Source organism: Aplysia californica, unplaced genomic scaffold (genome assembly GCF_000002075.1).
Source record: "Aplysia californica isolate F4 #8 unplaced genomic scaffold, AplCal3.0 scaffold01053, whole genome shotgun sequence".
Taxonomy (NCBI): Eukaryota; Metazoa; Mollusca; class Gastropoda; order Aplysiida; family Aplysiidae; genus Aplysia; species Aplysia californica.
In genome coordinates, this window is record NW_004798323.1 from 176,640 (window position 1) to 202,162 (window position 25,523).

General features: G+C 39.4%; 1 protein-coding gene and 1 long non-coding RNA gene across 3 annotated transcripts; one reads left to right on the forward strand and one right to left on the reverse strand.

Annotated features, from left to right (window-relative positions):
• Positions 1-1,241: 1,241 nt before the first annotated feature.
• LOC118478852 lies at positions 1,242-6,168 on the reverse strand. Its single transcript, XR_004859317.1, has 2 exons — positions 5,996-6,168; positions 1,242-2,452 (listed from the first exon to the last, which is right to left on the reverse strand). It is a non-coding gene; the product is annotated as an uncharacterized LOC118478852 (long non-coding RNA).
• A 3,424-nt stretch (positions 6,169-9,592) lies between these two features.
• On the forward strand, positions 9,593-22,264 carry LOC101846701 (1-acyl-sn-glycerol-3-phosphate acyltransferase delta). 2 transcript variants are annotated; one of them, XM_005111391.3, is made up of 9 exons: positions 9,593-9,748; positions 11,975-12,198; positions 14,885-15,054; positions 16,661-16,828; positions 18,107-18,260; positions 19,107-19,212; positions 19,946-20,024; positions 20,987-21,185; positions 21,901-22,264. In XM_005111391.3, exons 2-9 carry the CDS (start codon positions 12,021-12,023, stop codon positions 21,999-22,001), a joined length of 1,155 nt encoding a protein of 384 aa, XP_005111448.1. In that variant the 5' UTR covers positions 9,593-9,748; positions 11,975-12,020; the 3' UTR covers positions 22,002-22,264. The 2 variants fall into 2 exon arrangements, with proteins under 2 accessions (XP_005111448.1, XP_035829083.1); XM_035973190.1 differs by lacking the exon at positions 9,593-9,748 and adding an exon at positions 9,913-10,031.
• Positions 22,265-25,523: the final 3,259 nt, after the last annotated feature.

Genomic DNA, 25,523 nt, shown 5'->3' on the forward strand with positions numbered 1-25,523 from the left:
CACACACACACACACACACACATACACACACATACACACACACACATACATGTATACACAGACATATACACAATTACACACAGATATGCACAGACATAGATGCGAATGTACAGATATACACATAGACATTCAAATACACATTATGCAAAATATGCACAAATATACACAGAATACTCAAATATATACAGAGACACAGATGAATACAAATGAACACAGATAGACACTACATAGCGAGTAAAAAGATAGCCTATACACATATGTATAGATCTACACAGATACACACCACATAATATGCTGACAGGTGTGGACAGATATACAGGGACACAGATATGCACACAGGTGTACAGGTGTACATGACAGATAAACGCAGAAACACACAGATATAGTGATATACACAGGAAGATACACAGATTCAGGAATATGTATACAAAGATACGTTTTATGTACAAATTAATGAAGACAAATAAATCCAACCCTGGCTACATGTGACAAAAAGCCTTAAGAGTAAAATTAACTTATAATACAACATTATTAGATTGTCATGGCGTAATATGTCTGTATGTATATATATGTGTGAGTGTGCGTGTGTTTGTGTGTGTGTGTGTATGTGTGTGTGTATGTGGTGTGTGTGTGTGTGTGTAAGTGCGAGTGTGAATGCATGTGTGTGTGAGTGTGTGTGTGTGTGTGTGAATGTGTGCACGTGTGTGTATGTGTGTGTATGTGTGTGCGCGTGTATGTGAGTGTGTGTGACAGTGTGAGTGTATGTGTGCGTGCACGTATGTGTGTGTGTGACAGTGGGTGCGTATGTGTGTGTATGTGTGTGTGTGACAGTGTGTGTGTGTATGTGTGCGTGTGTGCGCGTGCAAGAACGCACACTGTTTTTAAATTCACGCCAACAAATCCAAAAGGAAACCCCAATAACAACTTGAGACACACACACACACACGCAAGAACGCACACACATACACAGACACACACACAGACACACACACACACACACACACACAGGCAGAGTGTCAGACAACCATTACGAACAACAAGATCACCTTACAAGATGCAACGAAACCAATGAAAATAACACTGCATGGACTTGAAATATTAGACCACAATCATTGACAACTATTTCTAACAAATTAGCACACTGATTTCAAGCATACAACACCAACAAATACATATAGTCATTCACTCAGTAGATAGTTCCATCTAAAAAGGTACAACAGTAAAAAAAATGAAATGTAATCTTTTTTTTTTACCTTAAATTAGGAGTATAAACGATAAACCATCTTTGCTTGGGAAAATGAGGAGAATCGAAAGGAATAACACAGGAAACTATGAAAATAAGGAAATAGAAAAAGTTCAGAAACAAATATAACTGACAAAAGACTCCCAAACACCTTGCTCATTTTTAGGGCTATTTATAAACGTGCAAGCATACTTACAAAACAAACAAATCTATTATATATGTATAAACATGTAGCTCGCAAAACTAGTATGGTAGTTCTGAATCAAACAACAGGCAAATCTGGGCAGATATTTTTTTCTCTTGCTTGATAAACTAACGATAATTAATTCATAGAGACGATCTTTTCATTTGAGAAAGTAGGAAAACTAAAATAGCTCGAGAGCAATTATCTCGCTATTAAAAAAGGTGCCAAAAATGACGTCCGCTTTCCAAAACAAAAGCTTTGTAGCAAATACTCTGATCAAGTTTCAATATTAATTTAGAATTCAAACCACATTTTCCAGTACAGCACAAACTTTTCTCACAGTCTCCTATACAGTGGAGTCCGTTTTAAAACAAAATCTGCAGGACAGCTGGATTTTCTTCAGTTTAGCCAGTTGCTCAAATAGAGGGAGGAAAAATGGGGATGTTCTTTTCTTTTGGTTAAACCATGTTCAGTTTAAGTGGACTCTGTGTAGTGTGTCTTTTATTACTCTAATTATTCACTTCAAAGTAAGACACCGAATCCCATAAAATCTAAAAACGTATAATCTCCACATGGTACCCACCTAGATATTTTTCACTAAACTTAAGATTTTATAATATGACTTTTATTTCAGCTTCTCTTTGAGGTTTTTTTGGGGTTAGCTTTCAGATACAGACTAGAGAGTTCCTTGTTAGGGAGCTGAACGGGACTCCTGAATTTCTCACCTACTGGCGCTAATGACACTTATAATGTGTTTACATTTACAGCCAAAGCTTACTCAGAGACATCAGTGACAAGGGGTCTGGACAAATGGGAGCAAACGATTGTTCAGTAACACTGAGAACCAGAGGACGGGACAAAATAGACTACAGTAATACACCAAAACCCACACCAAAGTTCCATCAAGAAAAAAGAAAGAAGAACGAATTCTGAAATATGACCAAGATGCAAGGTACAAAGACTCAAACAACTAGGAACATTCAACTTACACCAATGGTCACTCGGCAAACTTAACATTGGTAGTCCTGTAGTTGGAGAAGATATTGAAAAGTGCCAATAGCAACCAAAAAAAAGTCAATGTACACCCACCAAGTAAAACTCAAAAAAGTTTTTTTTTTTTAAAGCGTGTCAACTAGTAGAATAAAAAAATGAGCTTGTCAAATGGTAAAATTAAAAGACTGATAAAGTACATTTGAAACAAATGACAACAGTATCAGAAGTAAAAAGTCATTGCTTTTCAGTTTAATTGGCAATGGATTGATCTTGATCAAAGTTCAATTACTACAATAAAGGTACACATTGTGAAATTTTGATATAGTTCAGTCTACACATGGTGTATGGAATATAGTTGTATGTACAATGCCCTGCTGATCCATTTCTAAAATATGATAAAGAAAACAGCTTGACTCTCAGGCTACAATTTATCAATGCCTCTTACAAGTCTACATATATATAATAATAGAGCTAGAGGTACACATTGGTGGGAATTATGGGGTTCCACACATTTCACCATCTTCTCATTCGGGCGTCACTCACTTGAGATTCTTTTATTTGAATCAAGACATGGTGTACAAAACTACCTTAAGAAGCAGTTACAAGTAAGTAGAACTTGATCTTGTGGAGTCTGAGGAATCTCAATTGAGCACCACAATACTCTATGAATGATATCAGTAGGTTTTTATCTAGAGAGGTTGGAGGCACCATAAGGGGTGCCACACATTTTTATTTACCATCTTCTCATTTGGGGCGTCACTCATTTAAGATTCTTTTATCTGATTCAAGACGTAGTGTAGGAAACTTAAGAAAGTAGAACTTCATCTAAGAGAGACTAAGGAATCTCAATTGAGCATCACAATACCCTATGAAGGATATCAGGAGGTTTTTATTCTAGTGAGGATGGCAGCTCCCCATAACCCCTCCCCCAGTCTTTTCCCTGGTCCCAACACCATCTTCCCTCTCTCTTGTTTTAGTTTTAGTAAGAGTTTTACGGCTCTTGCAACACTATAAGGTCATATAAGTGCCGAAGATTAGATGTGTTACATGAGACTAACAAAATAAAAAAGGAGGAGAGATCAGGACGATAGGTGTCAGATAGGAAAGAAGGAGCAAGCCACACCTGAGACCCCACCCACCAACCACCCACTCCCTCTCTCCATTCTGCCTCTGGCAGATTTACAAAGTGGAGCCTACATGTACAGTTCCTCTCCTAACTCCCAATTTACTGTCACTTCCGTCTCTTGCTCAGATGTATTGTATCTCTATTTATTAGTACTTTTCTCGTTCATTTTAAATTTCATCCATATTGTGCATGAATTTTTATCTGTAGCAAATTAAATAAAAATTGTGTGTAAGCAGTCGCAAACTTTGATTAAGTAAGCTTAAAGTGAGGCTGGAAGAGTCTACCAAAAGAGTTGAAGGGAACATAGCACTCAAAGCTGTTTCATTGCCACATATACCCTGTTCACCCCTTTCAGGCCACAGTTATAAGCAGTCACAAGCGCTGATTATGTAAGCTAAATATTACACTGGTCGAGTCTACCTCACGGAACTAACTCCTATAATATCTTGACTGCTGCGAGTTCTTGGTTTTTTTCTTCGACTTTTTACCGTCCTATAATCAGATCGTGACCTCGATTATGACACCGGCTCCTGGCTGCGAAACTCTAGACAAAAACAGACAAATGTGAAATAAAAAATTAATATTGTCATGTTCTAGAGTTTAGACTCGCTGGTGTTACAAAAAAAATGATGTGTAGTTCTGACATCTCTGCTTCTTTGCTTTGTGTTTGTGTATTCACATCTCCTGATAGATTTAAAGTTTGTTGGAATAAATATTTAACGAGATATTTTCCCGATTATTTTAGCAGTTGAACTATGCATACAGCATAAATTCTCACTGTGATTACCCTGTCAAACAAGTCAGCCTTTGCCCCTGATAATGAGTGATCTGCTGCAAATTTAACTCATTCGCTACGTCGAGCCGTGGGGGGCGGCGCGGCTAAAGTGCCGTCAGTACGCTAAGCCGCCACCGGAGGCTCAACAACCGATCTTCAATTTTAGCTTAGATTCTATTCCAATCCACATTCCATGTTAAAATAAAGGTCATAATATAATGTTGACTTCCAGGTCAAGCATTTCCACTGAAAATCGGAAATGTAGATTCAGTTTTGAAACGCGATTTCGTAGTTTATTCGACTTTGTTTAATCACGATGCCAAAATTATAGCCCGGACACCAGTCTTAGTAATTTTACACAACAAAATCTATCATTATTTTGCCCACTAAAGAAATGTAGGACTCTTTTTTAATAAAATATTGATACGATCGGACTCATATATTGCCAATGCACTGTGACTGTTATTTGAGAAATCAATATATTTGAGTGCTAGATCTAGACTCTAGGTCTAGAGTCTAGATCTAGATCTAAATTGTCAAAATATATTTTTCTCCCCAAAATCACTACTTTTTGATGAAATTACACAAAAAAGTGCCACTCAAGACATGAGTATAGGTTTATTCCAAATGCAATTCTGAATAATTCCATAAGATACGAGTGGGTTTTTTTTTTCTGTTTGTGATCGTTTTTCAAGATTATAACAAAATATTTTTTTTCAAAATCGGATGTTATGTTCAAAATGTACAAATATTATGGAATGTAGAGAGGTAATAACTGCAAACTTTTCAATATTTTCCAGTTCTATATATTCATTTATGGTTATTTTGATGTATCATTTGACTGGGTGCAAACATGTTTTTTGAGTTTCACCAAAGATTATTAATTTTTTATTTTCAAATTTCATCCGCTTCCAATCAAAATTGTGTTGCATAATCATCATAATCGTCTCTTACAGGAACCAAAGTTGAAAATGATATAAAATAAACATTACAGATGTATTCTACAAACCATTGAAAATATTGGTATATAATACGTTGACATTTATTTCAATTTGTGGCCCCTAAGACCTTTTACCTGCCCACTAGATCTAGTCATCATATCATTCGCCCTCCCGAAAAAAAATTCGTCCACAAGCCGAAAATAATACGTGACGTAGCGAATTAGTTTAATATATAAAATACTAACAGTTTAACCTTCAAAGCAGTGCATCTGTGCACGGGAGAAGTAAAAATTTACCAAAATGAACAATGATGAAGTCATCCCTACTCCCTTAAAAATTTGGAAAAAAAATAGACTTCCAAATTATCAGCTGAGCTCTTCAAATTATGAACAACACTTCACACGGTGGGTGGGGGTGGGTGGTGTCCTGATGAAGAGTTTCTCTAGGCTATGGCATGTCTGAAACATACGACGGGAAAAAAAAAACCTACACAAACCCTAGATTCTAATTATAACAAGTTATTTTGGGTTGGCGGAACACGTTATATTATCATTATATAGACAGTTAATCGTAACAAAAACCCAGGCCCAGGGCAAATCACCAGCTGAGCTTACAATTTACACAGTTCCGAGTTAGCCAACCCTAGAGCCTCGAGAGTGAGAAGAGGTGATCTCGGTGAGCATGCTAGGCTAACTGTTACACAACTGAGTGAATAAAATAAAGGACTACGAACCATTTTAGTATAAAAGCTGGTTACGTCAACTTCAGTGAAAGGCAATCATCATGGCAAGGATTCTGACAGCTCAGAGTATGTGTTAGAGAAGTGCCCGAGGAGCCTGTTTGTTTCTGCAGTCAAAATTGTTTTCGTATTTCTTCCGGGCAAAGTTCCGGGTATTGTTTTTTTCCAAAGGTTGTCGATATTCCCAAACTGTTGGAAATAGGACTAAGCTAGGCTACCGCTATCCCAAGCTGTCTGGGAATAGCAAGCCCAGGTAGTGGAGAATCTTTGCTTCGATCACACGCTATTCTTTAATAATTTAATATTATATCAATTAGCCTACTCGGTATAGAAAATAGATAACCCAGGACATTAAAGCTAACAGATTGGAGAAGGAAGTCAAAGTTAAATGTGGACAAATGCAGCGCTTTAAATAGTGAAATAAAGGAGAAGAAAATAATGAAGCAAAAGGGTTAAACTGATAATTGCAAAAGATAAAAATAAATGCATTCTAAACCAGAAAGGTAAATGGGGGGAAAGGGAGCTCGAAAACAAAAAGCTGCATGAATTATTTTTTAAAAGGAAAAGATAAGGCAGTAAAAGCGGGCCGAGAGCGGACATTAACTTTGTCCGACATCAAATGGGTTTTGGGCCGCCACTTAAATTCATGCTGGCTGGCATGGTATATTTGATCACTAATTTTAAGCACAATTTCCTCTCAAGGTAACTTGCCAACCTTTTGGCCACAATCTTTCCCCTGATCTTTCCATACGTGTTCTGCATTGTGATGATTCTGTATCCCTTGATGTTGGAGTGGTCTTTGCCTGGTGTAGGAAGAGGCATGGGGTAGCTGTGTAGTCACTACTCTGGGATCTTGCCTCTGGCCAGACTCTCGTTGAAGTCCTCCACCAGACCCAGTAGTGATTGCCTCGGGACTGCCACAAGGATCAGCCTTATCACCGGTTCTGTTTAACATATTATATACTTCCAAAATTGCCAGGATCGGTGTCAGTGGAGCAGGAAGAATCCTAACCTTTGCAGATGATGTGATGGTCTACGGATAAGGTCGTGATAGGCTAGCGGTTGGACGGATGCTACAGGACGGGCTGAACAAGGTCGCAGATTGGTGTGAGGAATACAATGCGGTCATCAGTCCAGACAAAGCACAGGTCATCTGGTGCTCACTCAACAACCGTATTGTGAAAGATCCTACGCCTCCAATTGTGTTTGACCACTTTCTCATAGACAGACAGGGTGAGTTGAAGTACCTGGGAATCACTTTGGACAGGACACTTTCTTTCCGAACACATATTGACAATGTTGCTGTCACGGTTCAGAAGGGCATCAATGTAGTGAAGACCTTGGCTTCAGCAGGAATTCAACAGAGAGTTCTTTTTCTTCTAATGCAGCTGGTGGTTTTGTCCGTCATAGACTATGGTCTGTGCACCCTCTCCCTGTCCAAGACCCAGATAGACAGGTTGGAGAGAGTACAGAATGCAGCTATGAGGGCCGTTCTGGGTTGCACAAAGGACACCCATGTTGTCTGTATGAGATACATCCTGGACCTGGCCAGCGTCAGAGTGAGGCATAAGGTGGCACAAGCAAAGCTGTACTTGAATGTTTTGGGAGACCCGAGGCACCCTTTGCATGACAACCTGGGCAGCATCAAAGGAAGCAGGATCAAACAGGGCAGCTCATGGACGGCAGAAGTTGAAGACTCCTTGAGGAAAGTTTGTGGCATCAATGAAATATGCTGTGGAAAGGAATGGCTTGAACTAAGCCCCGATTGCAGAAGCCTGGTCAACGTTCACATCACTATAGGTCGTGAAAGACGGGAATGTGCTGCTGTCATTAACGACAAAGATATACGACAGTTAATTGAGGAGCATTCCAAGCCAGAGGACCCAGTGATCTTACGGATGGATCGGCCAGGAGGGGTGAGAGAAGTGGATGGGGGTTTTGTGGTGTACAGTGGGAGCAAAAAGGTTCATAGCATTTCAGGACCATAGAAAGAACAACTTCAAGTATGAAAATGGAGCTTGAGTCCGTAACAATTGAGCGCTTGGCTGGCTTCAAAATACAAGACCAAGAACTACCATCGCATTATTGTCATAGACTCCCAGAGCATCCTGTGAAGGGTTGAGAAAGGGCTTCTTCGGAGTGAATGGATGAACCCAATACAACACTCACCACTTAGAGCCATCACGTGGATATTCTGTCCTGGGCAATCTGGAGTGAAGGGCAATAAGGAGGCTGATAGGCTGGCAAGCAGTGCCGTGGTTGATGGTGAGGTGAAATTTGACAAAGGAGAAGTGTTGCGAAGACCCTAGAGAAAAAGTTGCGGGATGAGGAAGACGGGGAGACAGCAGAACACCACGCAATCATTAGGATGCGGAAAATGGGGAAAGAGAGGGAAAGGAATTATCTGGAAAGGAAAGACGTCGCCATAATCAGACAGCCACCGGAACAATCAGTATCGATACCTTGCGGGCTTTGGTGCTGGGGGGAACTGATGAGCACTAACTGTCCAGTGTGCAATGACGATGTTGCCCAGGACAGGTAATACAGTAGGTATAAAGCCCAATTGAAATGTTTTAAAATGCTTTCCCTTTTTTTAACACTCGCCAGTCCACTTTTGATGAAAATCTTCACCAGGCTATACTATTATTATTATCTCGACTCGCTGTATTTTGTCTATAATTATATGTCCCTGACAATTATAATATAGTTCGATCTAACCTTGTGTATCGCCCTTTGTAGAAAGGTGAAGATTGAAACAAAGAAGCGATATATACAGTCTGTGTATTTATGCTTCATTGATTAGGCCTATTCAAAGGCTTTTAAAATAGTCTAGGTAAGCACGCATGATGACTTGGAAGTGATATATAGGCCTATAGATCGATGGAAAGGGCAAATTGCACAGGAATTTGTACAGGGACCAGTATTAAAAAATGCTGCAGTTAGAGTTGTGGGGATACGGCAGCCTATCAATAGGTCTATGTTATATATAGGCTCTCCAGCAGATTATGTCAAATTCGGAGGCCTTGTAGGCTACCTCCCATAGTGTTTGAAAGTAATATTATTTAAAAAGGGTGTTAAGCTCATCTCATTTCCATTCTTCGATAATCTGAACCGAGTAGTCCTATATATATATACATTGTATATTGATAGTAGAATTATTACGAATCTATAGTGACTTTGCAGACACTAACCAAAAAAAAAGAAGAAAACAAAACCCAAACAAAGTGTATCGACTGACCCAAGGACAAAACCACACCCTAGGCATAGGAGCATAATAAGGGAATAATCATTACTCTATTGTTAAACAGAGATGGAGAATAACAGCTGGGAGAGTTGATGTAACTAGGCTATGGCATCATGAGGGTTAATATTTATGTTGTCGTAAAAGTGTAGAAATTGTTCCTTTCAATACATTCATATTAGATCTAGATCTAGATCAAAGTACGTTGTGGCACGAATTTTTAAAAAATGTTTTAAGGAAAACTTATGCTAACCCGCAACCTGTGATTCATTTTGTAGGCCTATATTCCTATATTACGACTTGAATCCTTCAGCTTCCGCTGATCACCTTATGTAGGGTCAAAGGTTAAAGGTAGGCTACCCATTCGCGACGCTTGACGTCTGATCACAACACAACCCCGAATCATCATCATTGTCCCCTTGGATAGATCTGTTCATTGTCTCGTTGTGGAAAAGACCTCACTTTTAGCATTGTCTTGCTGCAAGGAGTTGGCACATTTTACTAAGGCAAGAGAATTAGATGTTTCAAAACATTTTAAACAGTGTGAGCTCATTCAACTCATTCGTCGTGTTGTATTTTTGTGTGAATTATTGTATGTCAAGTATGTGTGTTGTCTGAGTCAAGTTGAAACTGAAACTGTTGGTGTACTGTTGTGTGTGTCACTGTCACTTGTTACACACACTTACTTGCACTGAGTGTGTAGATCTAATCTATATATATCTAGATCTAGTATGTCGATCTATGCAGTTCTAAATCCATACATTCACTTTATATTATGTTGAGGGAGAGGTTAGTGTCATTAGTGTCATTGCTTTCATTGAATGATGTGCCCAAGCCCACCAAGTAGCAGAGAGATTGCAGTCCATAAATTGTCTTTGTTTTTGTTGCAAAAATGGACAAATGATGGTGTCTCACTGTTGTTGTGTGTTCATCATTAAGTCAAGGACAAAGACAATGAGAATGCAGTGCTTCATGAAAGCATGATAAATCAGAATGAACAATTGAACAATATTTGTCTCGCACTTTCTAACGAAGTGACTATTTCTCCGAACACTCGGGATAATAAACTTTCAACTCTATTTCTCCGAACGCTTTCCATTCTCGAGTTTTGTTGGTTATTTGCGAGAGTTCGGCGTCACCTTTCATTCTGCCATTCTTTGAGGACTGGAAAGTAGAAGTATTTTTTTTGCATCGAATTCAATTTCTAGAGCTACATTTGTAGAACTAAAAATTTAGCCTTGTTTCTGAATATTCAGATACTTTAATTGTAGTTGGGGCAACATTCCCGGATTATTACTATACATTGTACTTCATTTGAAAATTCCTTCAAAAGGTACACACACACACAAACACACACACACACATACAACATTCACAAACACACACACGCACACTCACACGGCACACACACACACATGCACACTCACACGGCACACACACACACACACAAACACACACACATGCAAATTCGCAAATAGCCAAAAATTCTCGAGAACGGAAACCGTTCAGAGAGATTGAGTTCAAGTTTATTTTCCCGAGCGTTCGGAGAAATAGAGGGCCGCCCTTCGTATAATTTATTTATATGAATATATTCTTGTCACGTTGTAGAATTAAAATGCAGTAGGCCTACTGTGCACTTGAAAGCCAGCATTATAATGAAATATATTATAATATATTTGGAAAAATATGCCATATGTACAGAGGCAGTTCAGGTCAGGATGGATGAAAGTTTTCTGTCTACCCTACACTGTAAAACCTTCCCTTGGCTGAGATCTTTAGGAAAATTTGTACACCCTACCTCACTCGGAGGCATCATGTACACACATTTGGTGTATGCGAAAGGGTAAAGGTAGTGTGTGCTTGAGTCTGTAGGCCATCTTTTGGGTGAGACAGATTTTCATCATCTTTAAAAGATGAATAATTTCAAACAGAATTTCTTTCTGGTAGATTTCTGCTTGAGACTTTAAAATATTTTAATTTAACACTTTGCCGTCACATCTCGCCGAACGGCGATGTTGGCCTCCCAGTTTCTTTGGATTTTCCCCAAAATGCTTTATTTGCCTTTGATGGCAAGGGTTTTTACTATATATGCCTTGTGATGGCAAAGTGTTTTATTAAGTGATTAAAAAATTTTTGTGAGATGGAAACTATACACTACTGTACTATACTTGAGTGTAAAATAAATCTCTCGATTTTCCGAGATAAAGTAAAAGTGTGAAGACTTACAAAATCCGACTTGCATGTGTTTTTTATGGCAACAGAAACTATTGTTCACCGTTAGAGTTTAAGATAAAAATGTCTTTTGTTGGGGATAGATGATGGATGTGATAAGTTACCTTTGATAAAATTCAGTAATACCCTGTAGGTCCTGCAGGCCCAGCAGAAAAATGCCGGTCTCTTTGATTTCATTATTTTGACGAGGGCCGGGTTTCACTGCGATGCCTCATATTTTTACCTTCTTGTGTCTATGTTAGTGAAGATGCATAAATTATTTGTGGCCTGTATTTTTACCAGGAAATGTTATAATTTATGAATACTGGAAGGATCTACCTGACGATCTACAACCCCACTTGCCAAGACTGATTAGCCTAGCCTGCACAATGCATAGTCAGCCATTTACCAGATAGATGAACAGGCTCTTCTAGAGCCTCAACCAACTTAATCGTCAACTTTGACGTCATCGTTAGTTTCCATGTCTTTGTTCTTACTGGAGTTGTTCCCTTTGATTCCAGACCCGTAAGTGAGTAAGCGGCCGTCGGCGGGTGCCCTGTGCTGGAAATGGGGCTGATACAACAGTTCAAGTCCCTGCTGGTGGTTCAGCTGGTCATTGGTTACATCTTTGTCGTGTCCGGCCTTATTGTGACGTTTCTCATGCTGTGCTCGTGTGTCATTTGGCCCTTCAATCGTCACCTCTATAGGAAAGTCAATGTCCATCTAGCTTACGCTCACTGGTCACGTAAGTCAAAAGTTCACGCTATTTTTATGAATATTCTGTAATTTGTTACATGCGTATGTTCATGTTTCTGTAAGTTGTATTAGTACTTGTTCTGTGAATTTGTCTGTTCTGTGAAATGTCTGTATTTATGTTCTGAGAATTGTCTGTATTTATGTTCTGTGAATTGTCTGTGTTCAGGTTCTGTGAATTGTGCTTCGTCTATACTATGTCCTTTGAGTTGGAACATATATAAATCTTGTTTTTGTTTTGTCTGTTGTTTCTGTCTGTCTGTCTTTTACCCTCTCTCTGGACTAGATGATGGTTATTGTGTCAATATGCTTCTCTATTGTATCTGGTTGTATGGAATCTGCAGAACTGTTCATAGCCCTCGAAGGTGGCACTATCTATCTATCTATCTATCTATCTATCTATCTATCTATCTATCTGTCTGTGTGTCAGTTACTTGTATTGTTCACCAAGAGATGTTAACTTCTGTGTCTTTGTTCTTACTCAAGCTGTTCTCTTAAATTGAATTTGCAACAATATCATATGGAGAGTTTTCTATTCTTGGTGTTCAAAAAAATCTGAAGTTGTAGTCAGTAAACCTGTATCTTCATGACTTTCAGCCTTGGGTTACCATACACATAGAATCTGCCCCTATTTGATTGTGTTTTATTTTGTACTTGATGAATATATATATATATATATATATATATATATATATATATATATATATATATATATATATATATATATATATATACAAAAAAATGTGGAAGGCAAGCTGGGCAAAGCTGTTTTATTTGTAGGCGGAGGGTTAGGTTAGCAGTGGTAGTCTTTGCTTGATTCATTAAGCATTGTTTGAATTGGAATTTCAAAGTCCAAGGGTTCACTGAACTGTCTGTGTTAATTTGTTTTAAAATATGTGGTGCAGAAAAGTGAACAAGTTTTATTTTTTACTCGTCTTGCGATTTTCTACTGACGGTCTTCGAGTGTAGTTGAATTCTTTTATATATGGTCAGTCCTGACATATAAATAAATATATATATATAATAATATATATATATATATATATGTCATCGTAGCTACATAGTTAGATTGATCTGTGTTTATATTGCAATGTCTAGCTCAGTGAGAGCAAAGGCTGTTGTACTTTGGTCGGGAAGGTCACAATTAGCATTTATATGTCTTTGTGGAAGGGACGGAGTCAGACTGAGTCACGATGCAGTAAATGTCCAATGCAGAAGAATTGTAATGAAAACTACTCCCTAGCAATTTATTACTCATGATTAATTCCACTCTAATAAAATTGCCAACATGGCGGTACTCTGCAGGGCATTATGTGTAACAAACACGTGACCTTTGGCTCTTGAGACCCGGTGGTCATCACATGATGACATGATGGTAATCAATAACTTCAGTCAATGAGTGGCCATTTGTGAGCTGAAGGCAATTTGTTTATTTGTGTTTTGAAAAGTACAGTTGGTTCCCCTTGTGCTCCTTAAGATGAACACTCACCATAGCATTTCATACATGATAATGATGTAATAATGATAATGATATAATAATAATAATAATAATAATAATAATAATAATAATAATAACAATAATAATAATAATAATAATAATAATAATAATATAATAACAATAATCATAATATTAATAATAATAATAATAATATAATGTGACAACCCCTATGAAAGAAGACAGGCTCTGAGCTTTTTTCAAGTTTAGTACAGTAGCAATAGAAACAGTATACATTGTGTTCTGACCAAACAATCCATACATATCTCTTTTGTCTAAAAACAGAAATGACTGTATATTATAACATGTCAAACACTGATGTCTACAAGTTGAACGTTTTTAAATTGTTTCTATCGGAAAGGCCTTCTAGTTTCTTCTGCATATACATGACATGAGTGGGCTAGGGCGAGGGGGGGGGGGGGGTGGCATTGTGGTGGGTAGGAAATATGTGTCAACACAGCATTTATTAAGTTGTGTACGAGGCTTGCACGTACTGTCAGCCTTGATGTTTGTATAGCACAATACAACGGGATTAAGTCTGTGTGTGTGTGTGTGTGTGTGTGTGTGTGTGTGTGTGTGTGTGTGTGTGTGTGTGTGTGTGTGTGTGATTACATTGTTTACTTAGCCTATCTTTGTTCTGATAATAGTCTGCATGACCCGCTTTTGTATCAGCATGCATTTGTGGACAGTGCAGCGTTTGTTCTTTTTCTTTCTTTCTTTCTTTCTTTCTTTCTTTCTTTTCTTTCTTTCTTTCTTTCTTTCTTTCTTTCATTCTTTCTTTCTTTCTTTCTTTCTTTCTTTCATTCTTTCTTTCTTTCATTCTTTCTTTCATTCTTTCTTTCATTCTTTCTTTCTTTCTTTCTTTCTTTTTTTCCTTTTCTTTTTTACTACCAAGATGATAAATGAGTACCAGCGTCTGTGGTGTAGTGGTAAGGCTCTTTGCTGACTTTGCTGTTGCGTCCAGAAGACCTGAGTTCAATTTCTGAGTGGGGAGTCTTTTAACCCATCTATTCTTTGGCACTTATATGACCATATTGAGTTGCAAGTGCTGTAAAAACTCTTACTAAAACAAAAAAAACAACCCACCTCTTAAATTATCTAAATTGCGTTAATGGGGGTGTAAAAACATCTACATTACATTAAATTATACATATTATATATATATAATTTTTTTCCTTGGCAGAGTTCACCTTCCTGGCGCAGTGGTGGTCGGGCACAGAGGTGATCCTGTACGCCAAGGAGGAGGACGTGCGGCACGTGGGCAAGGAGCATGTGCTGACCATCATGAACCACAAGTACGACATAGACTGGCTCATGGCCTGGATCCTGGCTGAGAGGTTCCAGATGTTGGGGGTAAGTTCTCTCTCTCTTTCTCTCTCTCTTTCTCTCTCTCTCTCTCTCTCTCTCTCTCTCTCTCTCTCTCTCTCTCTCTCTCCCTCTCTCTCTCTCTCTCTCTCCCTCCCTCATTCCCTCTGCCTCTCTCTCTCTTTCTTTCTCCCTCCCTCCCTCCCTCCCTCCCTCCTCCCCTCTCTCTATGTGTATGTATATATAGATATATGTATATATAGGCCATCATGGTGGAATCAGACGCTTGTGAACTTTTGGGTGGATGGAATTATTGGTAACATCTAAAGCCTGTTTATTTCTCTGGCCTTTGATGAGAAAAAATGCCCCTCAATCTTCAATAGAAATTGTGATATTTTCAATTGAAGGAGGTGGGGGTTTTCTGGTGTCAGAGGGAAAATTTGGGAGAAAATGGCTGCTAAAAATTTGATCACTTCCAAAGCTTGTGTGTCACTTGGAACTGCAAATGTATGTTCTGTGCCTTTGATCAACATTTTCAGCCCAATTCGCAAAGAGGTATGTTTTTAAATGGATAGAAAAGGTACTGAACCAAAACAAAACAAAAACATGATGAAAAATTGGTGGAAAATTTCGTTTCGATTGCAATAATTCAATATTTTGACGAATGGAAAAATTGCCTAATTGGCGGAAAAATTTCGCTTTGATTTCATTATTTTGACGAATGCTTGATTTCACTACGATGCCATGCATATGTGTTATGTGCAGAACCCCTCCTTCCACACAGGCACACTTCCCCCACCCCCCTCAGGGCAGTGGTACTGACTGAAGCATCTTTAGGCCATTCCCAAAGTGGGGATATTAATATGTTCTTATACACAGTAGAATTGTTAATGGGCTGATTTATCAATGTCATGCTCTTACTGTGCCGGAACAACATAAGGGGAACTGCTGCTTTTACTTTCTTCATCTTTACTATTGTCATTTTTCCTCTACTTCTTTTGTATGTTTGTCACTCTCTTGTGACCCGCTATTACCGGGGTGCCTTGATAGTCGAAGCAGACTTTGTTCTGTTGAGACTAGAGAGGTGAGCAGAATAAGCCCGATTCCCCGTTCGGACTTCCCTGTTGACATCCAACCCTTGGCGCTCATGTGACCTTATGCAGTTGTGAGCGCCGTAAAACCTTACTAAAACAAAAAACAAACACTCTTCAACAAACACACACACACACACACACTCATGCTGTTGTACGCTGACACACTCTTGTGTGCAGTCTCTTCCTATTTCTTCTGTAAGCAGAATAGATGATTAGAGGGCATCGCTGGTAGTAGGTCTTACTTCTTTTCTTTTCCTCTGTTCTTTCTGTCTGTCTCTTTCTGTTTTGCTTCTTCCCTGCACTAGGTGACCTTTATTGCTTCGATGCACTCTACTCAAACTCACAAAGGTGGGTGGTTGGCGGGTGCTTTGGTGTGGCTTGCTCCTTTCCTATCAAACATTTGTCATCCTTATCTCTCCTCCTCCTCCTTTTTAAAATATTTTACTCTCTTGTAACACATCTATTCTTCGCCACTTATATGACCTTATTGTGTTGTAAGTGCCGTAAAAACTCTTACTAAAACTCCAAAACTAAACTCCAAAACTCAACTTCTGGTGTAGAATACCAAGATCTACGGCAAGCAGTTCCTGAAGTACGTGCCCCTGATAGGCTGGGCCTGGTACTTCACGGAGAGCATCTTCCTCAAACGTCAGTGGGAACACGACAAGAAGATCATCGAGACAGACCTCAGGCAGGCCACGGACTACCCGGAGGGCTATTATGTCACGGTAAACATCTCTGCACATTGCGACCTCGGTGCTTTCTTGTCCTTTCTCCATTTTTAATAACAGTGAAAACAGTTCATAACAAAGAGTGAGCTTAAGAAGAAGTCACATTTTCAATGTTTAAAAAAATAGAGATAGGACAGGAAAGCACTGAGGTAGTGACATGTCATTTATTTAAACACCATTTTATTAACTAGTTTGATTCTTCTTTCAACAAATGTAGAAATTTTTAAAAATCAGTAAAATATGTCGTCCAATCAGTACTAAGTATACTGCTTTATTAGTAACTAGCTTAGATTTATCAAGAGTTGATTATTGTAACTCCTTGTTATCAGGAATATTGCTGGAGAAAGTGAAAAGACTTCAAACTGTCCAAAACAATGTTGCACGTTAAGTTTTATGGAAAAGAAAGCGAGACTCTGCCGCACCTCTTTTACGGACATTGCCGTGGCTTCCTGTTGAGGAAAGAATTGTGTACAAGTTGGCCACTCTATGTCACAAATGCTTGAATGATAATGCGCCATCATATTTGTCAAATCTGTTTAAACTGTACACTCCTACTTGCAGTCTAAGGTCATCAGCTGACAAAAAGAAATTTCTTCTACCGTCTATGAAACTGACAATGATGGGTGAAAGTTTATTTGAATATTAAGGCTCTGAGATCTGGAGTGCTTTGCCTAGTAGAGAGATGAAATCCTTAAATTCATTCAAATGTCAGCTACACCTCTAACCTTTGGCACTTATATGTGTTGCAAGTGCTGTAACAAAAAAGCAGGTGGTTGGCGGGTGCTCTGGTGTGGTTTGCTCCTTCTTTCCAATCAAGCATCTGTCGTCCTTATCTCTCCTCCTTTTTTGTGCATGTTACTCTCTTGTAACACATCTATTCTTCGGCACTTATATGACCTTATTGTGTTGCATGTGCCGTAAAACTCTTGCTAAAACTAAAAAACGGAGAAAGAGAGTCACAGTCTATCTTGTGTTAGCATGTCACAGTCTCCTCAGGGGTGGTTAGTGGGTGCTCTGGTGTGTTGTTCTCTTTTCCTATCGAACATCTATCGTCCTTATCTCTCCTCCTTCTTTTCTCTGTATGTTACTCTCTAGTAGTAAAACTTTACATAAAACAAAATATCTGTCGTTCATATCTCTCCATTCTTTTGTTTAGTATGTTACTTTCTAGTAATACCACAAATTTTTGGCACTTGTATGACCTACAAAAACTGTTGCAAGTTCTTTGTAAAACTCTTACAAAAACTTAATGATATTAAACCAAATCTCCCGCAGCTGCTGTTGTTTCCGGAAGGCACGCGGTTCACGGAGGAGAAGCACCGGGCCAGCCTGGAGGTGTGTCGGGCCAAGGGGTACCCCGAGCTCAAGCACGTCCTGCTCCCCCGGCCCAAGGGATTCATCGTCTCCATGCACGGCCTGCGCGGGCACTGTGAGTCCTGCCTGTGCTCTTCTCTGGGGTACATGGGCTTATGGTAGAGGTTAGGGTTATGGTCAGGGTTAGGGTTAGGTTTAGAGCATAGGGGTTCTCACTGGTCTTTTCTCTGGGGTACATGGGGTTATGTTTGAGGTTAGGGTTATGGTGAAGGTTAGGGGTCAGGGTTTTAGAGTATAGGGGTTCTCACTGGTCTCTTCTGTGGGATGTACAGGGTCAGGGTTATGTTAGTGGTTGGGGTGGTGTTCTTTTCTGTTGGATAAATGGGGTTATGTTTGAGATTAGGCTGAGGGTTTTAGGAGTCTGCACTGCTCATTTCTGTGGGATAAATAGGGTTATGTTAGAGTTTGGGGTTATGATCAGGGTTAGGGTAAGGTTTATGAATCCTCATGGATCTGTTCTGTGGGTTAATTGGGTAATATTACAGGCTGGGATTAGGGTTTTAGGGATCCTCACTGCTAATTTCTGTGGGATAATTAGGGTTAGGGTTATGGGGTCCTCATTATTCTCTTCTGGTATATCCACCCGAAATTTCCCTCGTTGATCAATAAAGTGTATATCTTGACTTATCTTATCTCATCTTATTTTATTTTCTTATCTCATCTTACCATATATTACCTTACCTTACCCATCTCATACTTGTGGGTGGTTGTTGGGTGCTATTTGTGGTTTGCTCCTTCTTTCCTATCAAACATGTATCCTCCTTATCTCCCCTCCTCCTTTTTTGTGTTTCTTACTCTCTTGTAACACCTCTAATCTTTGACACTTATATGACCATATTGCGTTGCAAGTGCCGTAAAACTCTTACTAAAACTAAAGATACGTCACTCTTGGTTGTTTCAGTTCCCACCATTCTCAACTGCACCGTCGGCTTCCCGAGAGATGGGCCGGCCCCGACCTTGATGAATGTCGTCAGCGGGCGGCCTCTGCTGGCTCACTTCCACGCTGAGTAAGTATTGGCGGCAGTGGTCTAGTCGTTGAGCTCTTGTGTGCTGAGTAAGTATTGGCGGCGGTGGTCTAGTCGTTAAGCTCTTGTTTGCTGAGTAAGTATTGACGGCGGTGGTCTAGTCGTTAAACTCTTGTTTGCTGAGTAAGTATTGACGGCGGTGGTCTAGTCGTTAAGCTCTTGTTTGCTGAGTAAGTATTGACGGCGGTGGTCTAGTCGTTAAGCTCTTGTTTGCTGAGTAAGTATTGACGGCGGGGGTCTAGTCGTTAAGCTCTTGTTTGCCGAGTGCTGAGTAAGTATTGACGGCTGTGGTCTAGTCGTTAAGCTCTTCTATACACTACTGTGAGGTTGTGGGATCATTTTGTTCGTTTCTTGGTATGTTACTCTCTAGAACTCCTCCAATCTTTGACACTTAGACTGCATACAAAACGTCTTTTTTAAAAATTCACGGCAGTTTCGAGGAAAAGAGGGGCTTTTTTTTAGCGTTGTCATTTAGAAGTAGCGTTCTTTCAAAATTTGAATTCTTATTTATTAAAAAAAAACTGATCACATTTTCACTTTGATTTTTTTCACACAAGTAGGGTAACGGATCAGTCTTTTGATTTAGCAAATACGAAATTTTCTTGCCAAAATTTAAAAAAGTGTCTTGTCAGTTTACGGCAGTATAGGACTTATTTGTGTTGCAAGTGCCCTAAAACTCTTACTGTACTAAAACAGAAATTCTGTCCATCGACAGACGTATCCCCATAGACAGTGTTCCCGTGGAGACAGACGAGCAGTGTGCAGCGTGGCTCCGACAACTCTTCAAGAGGAAGGTCAGCAGCATGTCGTTAACTCAGTCACGACCTAGTTTTTTTCCCAGCGTGGGAACCATTTGTGTCAGACGTAGTGGAATGAGGCGCTCGTCAATTTTTGGGCATATGCGGTTATTGGTATCATCTTAAAGCCTGTTTATTGTCTTTCCTTTTGGGTGAAAAATAAATCCATCTCTGTTGAATAGAAGTTGAAATGTTTGTGGTTGAAGGAGGTCAGGGTCGCCTGGGTTCATGGGTAAAATTAGCGAGAAAATGGCCGCCAAAGTTTGGTAACTTCCACAGCCTGAGAGTCCTTGGAAACTGAAACTTTACTTTTTTTGTGCCTTTAATCAATGTTTTTCAGTAAAATCCACACAAAAATGTGTTTTTAAATGGTATAAAAGGTGTTGAGCCAGAAAAAGAATATTAGAAAAAAATTACCCATTGGTCAAAGACATACCGATTTCTTTGATTTAATTATTTTGACGAGCCCCCAATTTCACCACGATGCCTCACATTTGGATAAAATAAATTTGTAACCACTGAACTGAGAGTGCTGGAAGATTTCAGGTTGTATCGTCACTGAGAAAGAAAATAGAGCTAAGATTCCCGTCAGTGTGTTTTCTGAAGTGTCGGCTTGTTCTGATGAAAAAAAAACAGTGGTTGGTTGGCAGGTGCTCTGATGTGGCTGCTCCTTCTTTCTTATCTAACATCTACTATCGTCCTTATTTCTCCTTCTTCTTTTCTTTGTATGTTACTCTCTAGTAAGACCTCTGATCTCCAGCACTTAAATGACCTATTTGTTTTGCAATTTCTGTGAAACTTTTACTAAAACTAAAACAATTCATTGAAAAATTATAAATGCAGATTTGTTTTTTTGGTTGAAATCTTTCTGGGAGGTAAATTAATTCTGTTATGATTTCTTTGTGAAAAGGAACCAAAAGGAAGGAGATAACGTGAGGCTGTTTGGTTTACTTTCTCAGGACGACTTGTACGACAGTTTTCTCCAGACGGGCAAGTTCCCTGGCCACTCGGTGATCATCCCGCGCCGCACCAACGACCTTGTCATGTGGTTGTTCTGGGCGGTGGTGCTGTGTGTCCCCCTCTTCCAGTATCTGGGCGGCATTTTCATCGCAGGAACCCTGCTCCAGCAGTTGACTGTTGTAGGGGTTATTGTTTTAGGTATGTACTGTGTGTTTAGGTACGTTTTGTTTGGTATTGTTTGAGGTGTGTTTTGTGTGTTTAGAGGTGTGTTTTGTGTGTTTAGAGGTATGTTTTGTGTGGTTAGAGGTATGTTTTGTGTGGTTAGAGGTATGTTTTGTGTGTTTAGAGGTGTGTTTTGTGTGTTTAGAGGTATGTTTTGTGTTTTAGAGGTATGTTTTGTGTGGTTAGAGGTATGTTTTGTGTGGTAGGGGTTGTTGTTTTAGGTATGTTTTGTGTCTTAGTAGTTCTTGTTTTGGATACGTTTTGTGTCATAGATATTGTTTTAGGTGCGTTTTGTGTTGTAAGAGTTCTGGTTTTCAGTACATTTTTTTCTTTGTGTCGTAGTTCAGTAAAAGTTGTTTTTTTTGTATCGTAAGCATGAAATAGTGGGAAAAGTGACATCAACGAGTAGACCATAGATTGTATGTGTAAGGATTTAACACCTCTGTCGAACACTATTAGGTTATTTAAGAGATGGGACCTCCAGATTTAACCGTCCGTCTCCCATAGGAAAAATTGGCAGCAGTGTGTTATGTGTTCTCTGTCACAACTGTTTGTGTTCACCTCTAATCTTCGGCACTTATATGACCTTATTGTGTTGCAAGTGCCGTAAAACGCTTACTATAACTAACTTGTTGACAGCAATGTGTAGTGTGTACTCTGTGACAACTGTTTGTTTTTCTGGTTGTTTCAGCCTCTGTGGTGGTGAGGTGGATGATCGGGGTCACGGAGATCCACAAAGGCTCTTCCTACGGACGAGAGTCGGAGAAGCAGGTCAATAAGAAATCCGAATGAGCGAAAACTATGTTGTGGTTTGTGCGCTCGCTCGAAACAAGGACCAAGGTAGATGTGTGTTGGTGAACAGCTCCCGCGATGAGGACAGTGCTCAAGACTTGACGGTGCTGTCGTTTTGATATTCCGTGTCGGGGAGGGAGGGAAGTTTGCTCTTCTTCTCCTTCTCCTCCTCCTCCTCCTCGCTTGTTTCTGACTCTGAGGTGTGGAGAGGTCTTCGTGTGTGTCTGTCTTGTGAGTGTGGTGACTGATGGCTCACTGAGAGAGAGAGAGAGAGAGATGTTATGATGTGTGGGTATATATAATACATATATATACATATTTCAATTATCGTAAGTGAACGTTCACAGAGAGAGAGAGAGAGATTTTATGTGTGGGTATATACATATAATACATATATATGTATATACATATTTCAAATATTGTGAATGTTCACTGAGAGAGAGAGAGAGGTTTTATGTGTGGGTATATATATATATATATATATATATATATATATATATATATATATATAATACATATATATACATATTTCAAGTATTGTGAACATTCACTGAGAGAGAGAGAGAGGTTTTATGTGTGGGTATATATATATATATATATATATATATATATATATTATACATATATACATATTTCAAGTATCGTGAACATTCATTGAGAGAGAGAGAGAGATTTTATATGTGGGTATATATATATATAATACATATATGTATACATATTTCAAATATGAACATCCACTGAGAGAGGGAGAGAGAGAGAGAGAGAGAGAGAGAGAGAGAGAGAGAGAGAGAGAGAGAAAGAGAGAGAGAGAGAGAGAGAGAGAGAGAGAGATTTTATGTGTAGGGGTATATATATATATATATAATACATATATGTATACATATTTCAAACATCGTGAACATTCGCTGAGAGAGAGAAGGGAGAGATTTTATGTATGGGTATATGTTGATATATTTATCAATCAAATATCTTGAGAGTTTATTTTATGGTGTGAAAGAGTGTTTACCGAGTGAGAGAGAGAGAGAGGGGACGGGTTATGTAAAGATAAAAGTAATCCTCGCGTCTTACCCCCTTGACTTTTTCAGTTTTCAAAACTTTCCAATGCCTTTCTATGAACTAGTCAGTGTCTGGAAGCACTCATAGCCTCTGTGTCTAATGTGAAAATTATGTTGGTTACATCTAATCACTGAAGAAAGTGGGTGGTTGGAGGGTGGAAAAAAATGACCAAGAGAGTGTCAAAGGTCGCATCAGCTTTCAGACTCCAGTGTACTTCACTTCTCTTTCTCACTAGCTGACCACATTCACAAAGGTTGATCTTGTCCAAGAGATTAGGGCTGGATCCTGCTCGTCAAATTTGAGAGTGGCGATTCGCGATTCAGTCGGCTTCAATGAATCGCGAGTACGCGAGCGCTCGTGGAGCTGTGACGGAACACTGACTGAAACGGAACAGTGTCATATCAACGCCTCTTGGCGAGTGCGAGTCCCACTCTTGTTGTTCCGCCATCCTCTCCGCCCCACACCCTTTGTTGCGCTGCTCTATCAACTGACCTCAATTAGCGACCCCCATAAATTCCTCCCCCCCCCCCAACCCCACCATTCGTCTCCATAAAATTCCTTCTGTCTATTGGTTGGACTCCATTCATTTTGTTTTAATAGGGGGGTTGGACTATACCATCTTTTGTAAAATAAGGGGAGCCATACTAAGTGTTCCGTTCCGTTTTTACGCTCGTGACTCGACTCACCAGTAGGTTAAACAAGCCACAAGGTGGTGACAGCGACAGGGGAGTGAATCGGGAATCGTTTGGCGATACTATTCCGCGTTCCGCTGAAGTGAATCGTGAATCGCGTTCCGCAGGAAAGAGTGGCGATTCAATTCCGTTCTCGCGCTCGTGACCCAGCCCTTCAAAAGATGCACAAGAGCAGTTGGAGATACACGTTTACCACACAACATGTGAACATCTATCAATGATTTTAACTGTGGGTTTGATTTTTCAATGAACAGTGTGCTGGAAAATTGTATTTGATAAGGTAAATCTCATGTGAATTCTTTACCTCTTTCTCTGTCTTTCTGTCTGTCTGATACTTCGTAAGGAGATCCGCACAAGTTTAATAGTAATAATGAATGCATTTATATAGCAAATATATGCATGAAAAACGCGCGCTTCATGCATTTTACAACAGTTATTACCTCAGCAGATCATAGAATACTCAGATATGTTCTCGGCTTTTCGTGAATTATAAAAATTCAAGGTGAGAAAAAATGAAATAGCCGCCAGTTGTCAAAGTGATTGGTTGTCTAGCTGAATGTGTCACCACAGACCAACCAAGGTAGTGGGTGGTTGGCGGGTGCTTTAGTGTTGTTTGCTCCTTATTTCCTATCAAGCATCTATTGTCCTCATCTCTCCTCTGTCTTTTCTTTGCATGTGACTCTCCAGTAACACATCTAATCTTATCATATGACCTATTTGTCTCTCCAGTAACACATCTAATCTTATCATATGACATATTTTTGTCTCTCCAGTAACACATCTCATCTTATCATATGACCTATTTGTGTTGCAAGTGCCGTAAAACTCTAACGAGAACTAAACTAAAGACCGAGTCAGTTGTTTGTCGGCCTCTCTGATCACATTTTGTGTCAATTGTTTTCCTCACTTTTCCCTGCTGGGTGTGTGCCGGTGACAAAGAACGAAGACATTCCTCGAGAGATGCTGTCTGTGACCTATTTTTCTACTGATATTGGCAGCTCATTTCAAGATGAGTTACGTTGAATGTATGTTGTCGATCTTGCCAGTTTATGGTCGTGATAACTCAGTAAACCTTTTGAGACTGTAAGCACTTTGCTGTCACACTCAAAGGACCAGAGTTTGATTCTTGAGTGGAGAGAATTTTTATAATTTTGGTCTTTTTGCTGGCGTGTTGTGTCCCTCTCAGCCGGGGTTGGCCCCGACAGGCAGGATTGGAAGCCCGCCTTCTAAATTGTTTGTAAAAACACTTTCATATTTTAAAAATGTATATTTTTCAGTTTGAGAAGTCATCGCCAATGTGAAAATCAGTGAGATAATCGTGTGAGAGTCAGGTCTTAGAGAAGTGTCGGGTATGGACAAGTTCTTTACTCAACGGTTAGGGAGGGGGAGGGGGGGAAGGGGGAAGGGAGAGCAAGGTTCTGTCCCCAGTTTTGTTCAATCAAGATTTTCTTGACAAATACTGTAAAAATGTACTTGTAGAAGTTGAATGCCCCTCCTGGACACTACATTATGTGAGGCATCATGGTGAAATGAGGCGCTCGTGAAAATAATGAAATCAAAGAAAAAGGCATTTTCCCACCAGTATGGCAATATTTATAGAAATTTTGTTGTTTACCTAAACACGTACCTTTTATGTTTATATGAAGACCCATTTTCATGTTAATTTGACTGAATAACCTTGTTTAAAGGCATAAAATATGTAATTTTCCGATTTCAAGGACTCTTAAGCTATTGAAATTATCAAACTTTGGTGGCCATTTTTTCATCAATTTGA

What these genes read in the sequence shown, in the direction of transcription:
- LOC101846701 (XM_005111391.3), top strand. Translation starts at nt 12,021, where the DNA reads ATGGGGCTGATACAACAGTTCAAGTCCCTGCTGGTGGTTCAGCTGGTC. An exon ending in AGCTTACGCTCACTGGTCAC is followed by an intron (nt 12,199 to 14,884) that starts GTAAGTCAAAAG and finishes TTTCCTTGGCAG; the next exon opens with AGTTCACCTTCCTGGCGCAG. An exon ending in TGTAGGGGTTATTGTTTTAG is followed by an intron (nt 21,186 to 21,900) that starts GTATGTACTGTG and finishes TGGTTGTTTCAG; the next exon opens with CCTCTGTGGTGGTGAGGTGG.